The sequence below is a fragment of the Cebus imitator genome, unplaced genomic scaffold (genome assembly GCF_001604975.1).
Source record: "Cebus imitator isolate Cc_AM_T3 unplaced genomic scaffold, Cebus_imitator-1.0 Scaffold18, whole genome shotgun sequence".
In the NCBI taxonomy this organism is placed as follows: Eukaryota; Metazoa; Chordata; class Mammalia; order Primates; family Cebidae; genus Cebus; species Cebus imitator.
The window spans coordinates 11,855,759-11,867,533 of record NW_016107333.1 but is presented as its reverse complement, the minus strand read 5'-3'; the positions used below and the strand labels follow the sequence as shown (position 1 = coordinate 11,867,533).

Below are 11,775 nucleotides of genomic sequence, written 5' to 3'. Positions count from 1 at the left end.
TTTTGAGACAGAGTCTCACTCTGTCACCTAGGATGGGGTGGAGTGGCACGATCTTGGCTCACCACAACGTCCACTTCCCTGGTTCAAGCAATTCTCCTGCCTCAGCCTCTTAAGTAGCTGGGACTACAGGCATGTGCCACCATGTCTGGCTAATTTTTTATTTTTAGGAGAGACAAGGTTTCACTGTGTTAGTCAGGGTGGTCTCGAACTCCTGGTCATGTGATCCACCTGCCTTGGCCTCCCAAAGTGCTGGGATTACAGGTGTGAGCCACCGTGCCTGGCCCTAACTTTTCCATTTAAAAAATGCTGGTTTAGGTCCACTAAATCGATTTAATGCCCCATGAAGGTGTTGTGACCTATGGTTTGAAAATCATTTATCTAGTCCAACTAGACCCCTTCTCCAGCATCTGTAACAGGAGTTCTTACACTCCCCTGAGAGAAGGAAGTTCCCCCACCCCCAAAGATATACAGTTTCATTGCTGGACAGCATTTATTGTTAGAAAGTCCTTCTTTCTCTTAAGCAGAAATGAGCCTCTTGTAACTTCCTTGTTGGTCCTAGTTGTTCCTATCTGTCTTGTTGGTCTCTCTGTCTGTAAGTTGTCAAGAAAGTCACGTCATATCATTGGGTTTCCCTTTCTTCCCCTCTTCCCACAGATGTGACCCACTTTTAATGCTGAGATCCTAAAAGTCCACCATTAAAGCCATTCTTTGGGGTTAAGACATTGATCTTTTCCTATCATCTCCCAGTGTTATATCTGTTTGCTCTCATGGAGCCAGGGGTCACTGGGCTTAGTCTACTTGTAGTGGCTGAAGTCTTCAGCTCCTGTAGCAGAGAAGTTTGTTGGGACTATGTGAATTGTCAAAGAGGATTTCTTTAGCCCTTAAATCTCTTTTGCTCATTTCCTTTCCTCAACTGCTTGGATATTTTCAGTGAGATGCTCAGTGGGGTTAGCAAATAGCATTTTGGAAATCACAACCACTATTGAAGGGTGAAAGAGCATGTTAGCCTTTAACACCTTAGTCTAAATTTTCCCCTGCCAGTCTTTTTTCCATCACTGTAAAATCAGCCAGGGGAGGGGAATTCTAGTGCTAACCCTCTATAGGGTCTCCTCAGGCAAGAGGCAGTAACCAGCCTTCACTCCAAAGTTAAGTGTCAGATTCTCAGGACTGAAAGATTCCCTTGGCTCTATATATCCAAACTCTCTTTCTTCATTCATTCATTGAACAAATATTTGTTGAGCATCTTCCTTGTGCTGTATCTTGTGCTAGGGGTTGCAGATATCACGGAGACCGATAGAGTCCCCATTCTTGGCTTCCACGGTACATGCAGTCTAGCAGTAATGACAATCACCAATGACAAGAAGGTGTGATAGGTGCTCTGCTAAGGTCAGGAGTTGAGGGAGCTTGGAGCAGGGTCCCAGCTCATTGTGTGCTGGACTCAGGGAAGGCTTCCTGGGGGCAGACCTTTGAGCTGAGATCTCAAGGACAAGGAGCCTATGGCTGAGTAGTTAATCTCTCCCTGGCTTGCCTCCTTCTCCTCAACCCCAAATCCAGGCAGTACTGATGCCCTCAGCAAGTCATCTTCCTGAACTCAGCTGGGTCCCTAGCTTAAATCAGTAGTTCTCAAGCTTTAGCTCAGTCAGAATGCTGTTTTGTTTAGTTTGTTTAACTGCAGATTTTAGGACCTCTGTAGGATTCTACATCTGGGGTGGGCTGTGATCTGCATGTCAGTCCGTGGCTCATATCTTTGGAAATCCTGGTCTATATCAGAATTCCATGGCTTTGGCATTTACCCTTGACTATTTGTTCAGCTTCTGAAAGAAAGAGTAAAAGGAAGTTCAGGAATGCCGATGTTGTCTTTCTGGGATTGCAGAGTCTGGGGAGGCATTGGGAGGGTGGTGTTGGTGATAGCAGGGACTGGGGGTCCTCAGGGCGTCCCAGCAAGGGCCCTCGGTCCTGGCACCCAACAACCTGGGGGACCTCCCACCAGCCATGTCATGCTACTGCCTCACCTCACAGCAGAAGATCAAGGGCACGTGGCAGCACTGGTCACATAATCAACAGAACATGCCCCAGAATAATTAAATGTTTCAGAACAGTAACAGCAAAGCAGTTAATCAAGTGCGATCCCTCTGAGAGTGGGGCCCTGTGCAATGCAGGGGTCAGACAGCCAGCAGGCTCAGCAGTGGGGTGAGTGGAGCCCTGGCCCAGGCTGAAACTCCAGTGTACAGGAAATGAAACCAGGCCTGTGAATACTCAGGGAAGAAGGATCCTTAGAGATCACCTGGCTCAGTTCCCTCCATGTCCAGTTGCAGAATCCAAGATCCAAGCTCACCCAGCAAATTGGTGGCAGACCCAGATCAGAGTCCCAGCCCTGGGGCCCTCCTTCTCCCTCTTGCTCTCCCCTGTCTCTTCTTTCCTGAGGTGGTCTCATCCTATGCAATGTCCATATAAAAACCATCCACATGCTGACAGCTTGCAAATGTCTATCCTCCATCTCCTTCACCTATCTCTCCCCCGCTCAAGTCCTGTGTCCGGCCGTTCCCAATTGCAGTGGCCTCTTGCTTCCTCTTCTCCCCTGCTTCCTCCCTCACCCCGTCCAGCCTGTTCCTCCTCTAGCGCACACATGCACACAGCTACCAGGGTGTGAGTTTCCAATCTGTGACCTGGATCCTGCTGCAGTACTGCTCTCAGCCCATGGCATTGCCCACAGATTACACTCCAGCCTCACCAGCACAGCCTCCAAGATCAGGTCCTGCAGTTTCTGTCATGACCATCTGTCCTCTCACTCTGCTGCCACCACAGTGACCTTGCTGTGGCTCATATGTGCCCAGCTCATGCCTGCCCTGAATGTGCATTCCTCTCTCTGGAGCATTCTTCTCCTAGAATTCCCTATGACTTCCACTTCCTTCATTCAGTTTTCAGCTCACAGGGCCCTCCCCAGAGAAGGCTTCCTGTGCACACGGTCCAAAATACACCCCGCCACCCTCTATCCCCTGCCTTCTTTATTTTTCTTCATACCAGTTAACCTCCCTGGAATTATACTGCATATTTATTTCTTTATATTTACTATCTTGCTCACTGCTCAGTTGCTCTGTGCCCCGAATGATGCCTGCTACATAACTGGCACTCCATAAAGGATTGTTGTAAGAATGAGTAAGTCAACGATGAAACAAATTTATTTAACACACGCATGTTCAGGGGCTAGTCAGTATCAGGGGCTGTGCGAGGCACTGAGGTCTCAGACACGGAGCAAGTAGACAATGAAGGGTTCCTGTCCTCAAGGAGGCTGATCGTTGTCTTGGGAAGTCCTGAACCTGTGTTTGCAGGAGGCTCAGAGTGACATGTGCAGCTTGTCGAGGCTGAGTCTAAGAAGACGGGGTGAGGGTAAAAGATCCATGGGTCCCTGCAGCAAGGAATTGTATTTCAAGGGACATCAGTGTCCCTGTTATAAAGAGCTAGCAGCTCTGTTTCTTCTTTGGTCTCTCAGCCTGTTCGGCCAGCACAGAGGCCCATACTCATGATGAGGCCTCTTGGGGCCCCAGCTCCCATAACAGGTTGTACTTATAGAGTAGGTGAGAGCCAGTTCTTGCTGGTGTAGAATAAGGAAGAAGACTGACGTGACTCTACTCAGAGGAAGTCGAGCCTTACCCAGTTGACTCATGGCCCCACCTGGGCGATCCCTGTGGCTACCTTGGCATTCCTCAGGCCACCCCTTGGAAAACCCTGCTGGGAATACTCTGGACCCCTTTGTGGTCACTGAGCAACCCCAAGCTTCTGGAAGAATTGGCAAAACCCAAGCTATCTGAAATAACAAGAAGAAATTGTTGTTGATATTTAACCTATAAATTCTCTTAGAATTTGGTTTCCCCAAAATGAGTTATTTGCTTTGTGATGTTTGTTACTTACTGTATCGATTATATTTGAGAAAATGCAGAATAATGTGAAATGCTAAGCTGTGACTTGTAACTTTGGCTCTGCTGAACTGTTCTGGTAGAAACAGGAACTCTGTGAAAAGGACTAACCACATAACTTGACCACCGGAGAGAGATGACAGCACGTGACAGGCTTCTCGTTGCAAAGAGCCTATAAATGGCCGTGTAATGGAGAGGCTCATTACCCAGATTCCTTTCCCAGGAAAGGCATATTGATGAGGGCCCTGGAAAGGGAACGCGACCCTTATGAAGAGCCTATGAAGGGACGCCTGAGGGGTGCCTGTCTCTGTGGTTGAGATAAGGATGTAAAAGTCCTTCTTCTCCCACTGCTCCTCCAGGCCTGCACGGAGGCCCCTCCTCTTGCAGATTTTGTGGTCAGGCTGGTTGTCCTGTGTCAGACCCTGTTCCCCCTGCAGCTGTGAGCCCAATATGTTCTTGTTGATGATCATAAGTTTATGTTCAACCTTCAGTCTTGCTAAGGTGTATGATTTCTATGCTGACACACCGAAAGTTATCTTTACATTGTTCTGCTTTTATAATACCACGTTGTGATTTTTGTGCACTAGTTTTTGCAAATGTATTCTTTTTGTATAATTATCACTGAAACTTTGGGTAACTTTACTCCCCCTCCCCTGTTGAAAGAGCACAATGAAAAACTGAGGTTTTCAGAGGAATGTCAGACATCCATGGAGCAGCATTATGTGGCGTCTCCCCGGGCCAAGCTTTAAGGAAAACTTTCCTTGTCTCTCTTTCTTTTTCACCAACCACTCAATCACTTTGAGAGATCTTAAACCCATGTTGATGTATTGGGAGCTGGTCTCGCCAATAAAACCCCATCTTCCCACTTCCCCTTTAGCCTTCTAGCCTCACAAGGCAGGCAGGCCAATCCCCTGGCTGCCCTCCCACTGCAGCCTAGCCCTGGTGTCACCAGTCTTCTCCTTCCATGTAGATTGTATGATCTAAAGCTCAAGGGCAGATGCAGGAGCCCTGAAGGAAGCCCACTTCCTCCAGGAAGCCTTCTCTGCTTTCTCAGTGGGAGTGCTTCCTTCTTCCCTTACCCTGTAGCACGTACCCTCTTCTTAGTTTGTTTACCCATGGATCCATCCATCCATCCATCCATCCATCAAACATTCATCCAGCACTTATTTACACTAGTGACCAAGGACATGGTCCCTATCCTCCAGAGCTTACAGTCTAATAAAGGGAAAGACTTATTATATAACAGTTTCAAGTTAACAGTTAATAATTTAATTATAACTGTGATAAATGCTCTGCAAGAGAAGTATTTGAACCCACGAGGAGACATTATGGTAGGAAAGACTTCCCTGATGAAGGAATGTTTCACCTAAGACCTCACTGTCCACTATGGTAGCCAGTAGCTGCATGTGACAATTGAGCACCTGAAATGTGGCTAGTTTCACCAAGGAACTGAGGCTAGATAAATAATTGTATCAAACTTTATAGAATGACTATTCTATGTCAGGCCCTGTTAGGGCTAGGTCCAAACTAGTCTGGTCGAAAATGCCAACGTTATGTCTAGTTCAGCATCCACCGCCTCCCCTGACTCCAGCTGGGTGCTGCCCCCAAGTCCCTGCTGAGGGATCTGGAAGGGATGGAGATGAGGCATTTTTTTGTTCCTCCTCCTTTCCCTGAATTGGGTCCATGTATCATCTGATGTGTTAGGGCCCAGGAGGGGAGATGGAGAAAGAGGGACCTCTTTTACCCAACAATCCTCTGTTCACTATGGCTGGAATCTGGAAGCCAGCTTCCTCGCGGGGCACAGGTGTGGGTTCCTAGGAGGATCCTCACTGTGTGCGTGCATGTGCGTGTGTGTGTGTGCCCATGTGTGTGCATGCGGTGGGAATACATAGTCCGCTGCACGGTCTCTCTTATGCACAGTCTGATCCAGGTTCATAGCTTCCCCCCAGAGTCCATGCTGCCGGCTCGTCCTCCTAGGCCCTCTTGCCAATCATCTCTCTTGAGTGGGATGCTCTAAGCTTGGCTCCCACCTTCAGTGGGGGTCTCCCCATGTACCTCACCCCTTGCCACTCTGTATGGAGGAAGCGTGAGCTGCTGCCCTGCCACCCCGTCACTCCGCCCTGCCATCTCTTTTCAGCTCCTTTTCCTCTGGCTCAGGACAACATCCAAGTGGATCGGCAAATCCACTGTTGCTTCAGCAGACACTGGAAAAGGAGCCAGCCTCCTCCTGCAGGCACCCGGTCTCTAGGAGTCACTTTGCAGTGCCTTGCTTGGCTGAGTGGCGGTGGGGGGTTGTGAGGTCAGGGGGAGTTTCCATAACAGCCTCCCTGAGGCTGACAACTCCTCTCAGTCCTCTCCCTCCACGTCAGCAGAGCGTATAGACCCCAACGAGTTGGTGCGGCTGGGGAGCAGGCTGGGCTTGGCTGCTTTGTAATCAGTCTTGAGAACGTACCTGGCCCCAAAGGTCCATTTGTTATTATCCAGTGTCTATTTTGTGCCCAGCGCCGTGTGGCTACTGCTGACGGCCATGAACAAACGGCAGTAGTCTTCAGGGGAAACCGCTTTTCATGAGGGAAATGGATAAAAACAAATAAGTATTCATCAGAGCTAACCACTGGAAAGCCAAGTAAAGCAGGGTGAGGAGATGGAGAGAGACCAAAGGGAGAGGCTGTTTTCACAGGGAGGTCGGGGAAACCGGTGGCTGCGTTTCAAATTCACCTCTCCCCAACATGGAGCCTAGCAGACAATTCGGGCCATGGGAAATCCACGCTGACATCGTGTAAGCCTAGTTAAGGCAAGGGTTGGGTTTCAAAGTCTAGGCTCTTTGTTGGTTGCACGTGGTTGTGTATGTCAAGGCTCACTTCTCAACCCTCTGGGCCCATGTCTGATCCATTCTGCATTCCCAGAAGCCGTGTCTGGCTACTGAAGACTTGGTCACACTAGTGACCAAGGACATGGCAGGCTCTTGATGCTGCTTGTTCAGCATGGAGGAGCCTCCAGGCGAAGGGACATCAAGGCTCAGCATATCACAGGCCAGCTCTGTGGCTTGAAGCTTCAGGCAGAGCTCAGCCACTTCCCAGTCTTGCTCATGGGGAACCAGAGATAGTCGGAACTCAGTCAAAGGCCCCAGATGCCTCTCTGGCTGGAGAACTCAGGCCTGAAGGTTTGGGGCTTGGAAGGAGCCCTTGACCACAGTGACCACTTCTCTCACTGTGGCTCAAACCCCTGCTCCAGACACAGTGGGGAATGGGGTGGGCTGACCAGCTGGGAAGTATAAGGCCTGCTCCAGAGGCCGGTCAGTGGCTCTTGGGCTCTTTCAGGGCCGTATCCAGTGGTTGTCACCAGGAACAGACCGGGAGCACTGTGAGTGAATCTCTCACCATGGCTACCACACCTGCATGGGCCCTGGGCTCCCTCCTACCCACCCTTCTCCTGGGATTCACAGGTGAGTTCTGATTCCTGCTCAGAGAGACCCTCAGGGCAGATGTGGAGATCCCCAGGAATGACCAAATCCAGCCACTGTGTCTTCCTGAAGGGAGATTGAGGTTCAGAGGACGTGACTAAGCTGTTTTCCTGCCAGACAGGTGCTGGTTTTCATCTTTTCTTCAATGTAGATCCTGGACACAAAGGGAGTTGGTGGGAGCTTGGGGATCAGAGGAGGAAGTGACCTAAGGGTGAGGGGTTCAGGGGAGGTCAGGGGGTAAAAGAGGAGCCCACCTCCCAGTTTTCCTGACATCAGCTCTAGTCTGGGTGTCTACCTGTTCTAGGTCAGAGAAGGTGTAAGCGTGAGAAAGACGAGAGAGAGAGAGAGAAAGAAAAAGAGAGAGAAGTTGCCTGAGTGATGGAGCCTCCAGCATTGGAGTTCTAGACCCAAAGTCAGAAGGTCTCCTCACCCTCTCTCCTTAGCCCCTTATAGGCTGTGTGACCTTGAACAAGTCACAAAACCTTTCTGAGTCTCTGTTTCCTCTTCTGGAAAGTGAGGACCATAATACCAGCCTCCCAAAGTTGGGATGTGGAGGAAAAGGAGCACACACAGCCGAAATGTTTTTGGGCCCACACAGTGCTGTGCGCGGGTGGGGTGATGAAGGCTGTGTGCTAAGAGGACAAGCTCCCATGGCCTCTGTGCTGCCCTCTGCCACTTATCATCCTGCTTGTCATTGGTTGGTTATGTGCCTTCTTCCCCCGCGACCTGACCAGATGCTTCTTGAGGGTAGGTCCTGTCTGACCTAACTCTGTGGCCTCAGCACCCAACTCTCGACCTGGCGCAGGGCAGGGGCTCAGGGAATGCTGTGAAGACTTGCAGAGGTCCCTGCTCCAGAGCTCTGCAGGGCTGTCCTTAGGAGAATGCGTGAGTCTCATCCTGCAGTTTTCCTGGGAAAATTCTGGGAGACAGATCTCAGGTTATATCCCGGAAGCAGGAAATATTTTGTCATAGTCCTAGCTTCATGTGAGGGTGAATGGAGCTGCTTCTTGTGGAGAAAGCTCCCTGTCACTGGAGGTAAGCAAGCAGATGCCGGGTGTCTAGCGAGCTGTTGATGGGAGGGACCCGCATAGATGGGGCAACCATCCCTGTTGGGGTGCTCCTTAACTTCACACTCAAGTCCTGATAAACTGACATCCACAGAGGAAACCCTGATTCATCACCATTCCCTTCCTATCCCAACTCAGTCTTTCTCCAGTTCTTCCTGTCTCAGAAAGTAGAGCTACCACCCACACAGCTGCTTTAGAGAAAACCTGGGAATTGTTGATCCATAATGCATTCTGCGCCTCACCCTCGATCCTGTCCATCACTGGGTCATGTGGGTTGTACCTTCCAAATGTGTCTCGAGTCACCCTAGTCCAGGCCACCGTCACCTTGGCCTGCAGGCCCGGACCAGCTTCCCCTCTGGTCTCCCTGCCTCCATTCCTGCCACCCCACTTCCCGTTCTTCACACAGCGACCCAGTTATCCTCTAAAAAATGGACGTCAGACCACTTTTCTGCTCTGTCAAAGTCTCTACTGGCTTCCCATCACTCTTAGAATAGAATCAAGATCATCACCATGGCCCACAGGCTCTTCTCAGTCTGGACCTTTTGCCATGACACGAGGGTCCTACAGACTTCTCAGGTTCTCAAGCCCACCCAGCTCTTCCTACCTGAGGGCCTTCTCTCCTGCTGTCTCCACTGTCTGGAATGTGCTTCCTCTGTCCCTTCCCACGGCCAGCTCCTATTCATTCCTGTTTCAGCTCAGTGATCACCCCCTCAAGGAATTCTTCCCCAGCTGCCCTTCTAGAATAAGTCCTCTCCATATTCTTCCTCTGTGCACTTCTCGGTGAGGGCATTGGACCCAGCAGTAAACACATTTGCATTTGCTTGTTTTCCTGTGATCACATGCCTATATGCTGCCTGAGGACAGACCTAGACATGGCACATAGTAGGTCCGCAGGGTCTGACACACCTCTGGTGCCGTGTGTGTCCCACCCTCAGTGTGCAGTCACAGTCGCTCTCTTTCCTTAGCTGGCCAGCCCTTCATCTCTCTGACTGGTCCATCTCAGAGGACAACCCCTGGAGACTCGGTGCCTTTCAACTGTACTGCTGGCCCCTTCAACTCCCAGCACTTTTCCCAGGATGTCAATGTTACCTGGTGGAAGGACAGTGATGAACATCCAGCCTCAGCCCAGCGCCTGGTGCCTGGCAATGAAGGCAATGACTTCATCACCAGCAAGGCATGGGTGACACTGGCCCGACAGGATGTCTCATCAGAGATCACCTGCAAAGTCACCCACAGGGCCCTGGCACAGCCCCTGCAAACAACCATGAAGCTCTCCCAAGTACTCCGAGGTGAACAGGCAGTTGGGTGGGGTGGACATTCGCCTTGGGAGCATCAGCTTTCAGGGTTTTTGCCCAAAGCCCCATTTCATGAATGGGGAAATAAAATTCCTCATTGATTTCTGATCATGTGTATAGTGGTTATAAATGCAGGTTCCGGGGACTCACCGACTGTCTGGGTTTAATCCTAGCTGTGCCACTTTACAACTTGTGGGATCTTGCAAGTTACTTGACTATTTGGTGCCAGTTTCTTTATATAATGGGAATAAAATGAAGACCTATTTCATAGGTGTCCTGTGAAGATTAAATGAGTTATTCCTTGTAAAACATGCATATCAGTGCCTGGCATGCAGTAACTTACTTACGAATGTGTGATCTTGTTATTATCTCATCCCAGACTCTCTTTCTAAACATCTTTGTTCTATTAATGTCATTGTTATGGTTTTTTTTAATTTAAAATGTTTATTACTCATTTAATAATAATGAATAATGAATATCCACTGCATGCCAGACATGGTGCTCAGTGCTGGGGATACAGCAACGAGCAAAATAAAGTCCCTGTCCTCCTGGGCATCGCCTTTTACTAATTCTCAAAATTATATTTTATGATATGAAATATTTCAAAAATACAGAATATAGCAGACACGCATGGACCCTTACCCATATTTAATGAATATTAACATTTAGCCCTTTTTGCTTTAGATCACACATACAAGAAAAAATTATTTTTGTATTTTGTATTTGTATGACAAGGGACCTTGAGGCTGGTCCCTGGGAGGAGGAAGGGGCCGACCTCACCAGACCCTGTTCGTATTCCTCTGTCTAGTTGTCCCCACCCTGAAGATCACCACCGAACACTCTGGGACCAGCGTACGTGCGCAACACAGAGTGAATCTCACCTGCCACGTCCGTCACTTCTATCCCCGCCACCTGCAACTCACCTGGATGCAGAACAGGCGCATGATCCAGACCCTGGTGTCCCCTCAGGCCACCAGAAATCCAGATGGGACATATTCTCTGGAGCACACATGGCAGGCAGAGGTCACGCCAGATGAGCATGAGTTTGCTTGCTGGGTGGTCCACGATGAGCAGCCCCCGCTCAAGACCAACATCACCCTACAAGCCCAGGAGCACAGGCAGGGGAAAGGTGGGTGCAGCCTCTGGCCCAGCCCCTCTGGGCATCCCCTGTGGGCAGCACGGCTGGGGAGGGTTAGAGACTCAGGGTGGCATTGGATGAAGGTGAAGGAAGAATGGGTACCTTCGCTGGTGACAAAGCTCTCACCCATTTGTCCCCAAACTCCACTCCTCACTCCTTCCTCCACACCCTCCCCAAAAAGAAGGGGTGGGTCTCCCCTTCCCTAATTCCATGCATTTTGATGTTGAAAGTTCACCACCTTAACACTTGACTGCAAGAAATGGCAAAGATTAAGGACTGCTGAGCACCAAAGTCCCGTCTAGAAAGGCTATTAATCAAGACTGGTGCAGTTGGAAGTTTCTGGATGGCAGCTTTAAAGAGAGGCCAGAATTCTGGACTCAGCTGGAAAAGGGTCCATGCAAGGCCTTACATAAGGTCTGGACAGGCCCTTACACGGGGTCAGACTCTTCCCGAGGGTCAATGCAGGCCCTTACAGATCCTTCTCCTCTGCCCTTCCTTTTCCTCCTTGCGTTCCTTCTCCTTCCCTCCTCTTTTTCCTTGTCCTCTTCACTTTCTCCCTTTTTTGAGTGTTTTTATATTATCTTTTTTTGGACTTGATTTAAGTTCAGGGGTCCATGTGCAGATTTTCATATGGGTTAATTGTGTGTTGGGGGAGTATAGTGTGCCGCCTCTGTTATTTTTTGACCTTTTAATAATGGCCGTTCTGGCTGGTGTGGGAGGGTATTTATTATGGTGTTGTTTGTTTTTTTGTTTGTTAATTTATTCAAGTTCCTTACAGATTCCGGATCTTAGCCCTTTGTCGGATGCATAGTTTGCGAATATTTTCTCCCATTTTGTGGGTTGTCTGTGGGTTGGTTTTGCTGAGAGTTTCTGTGGCTGGCCTTGCCTTCCGGAATCT

The 11,775-nt window shown here is 49.5% G+C and overlaps 1 protein-coding gene across 8 annotated transcripts in view; it reads left to right on the top strand.

The window, feature by feature from the left end:
* The window catches only part of LOC108293984 (tyrosine-protein phosphatase non-receptor type substrate 1-like), a 124,400-nt gene that overhangs the window by 103,023 nt on the left and 9,602 nt on the right, over positions 1-11,775 (top strand). For 5 of the 8 annotated variants that reach the window (XM_037733693.1, XM_037733697.1, XM_037733687.1 and 2 more), the window contains 2 exons: positions 9,410-9,733; positions 10,548-10,868. In XM_037733693.1, the coding sequence (XP_037589621.1) occupies positions 9,410-9,733; positions 10,548-10,868 (645 nt within the window). Of the gene's footprint in view, positions 1-6,999; positions 7,360-9,409; positions 9,734-10,547; positions 10,869-11,775 lie in introns of those variants that run through there. The other 3 variants (XM_017515691.2, XM_037733678.1, XM_017515685.2) reach the window with 1 other exon arrangement.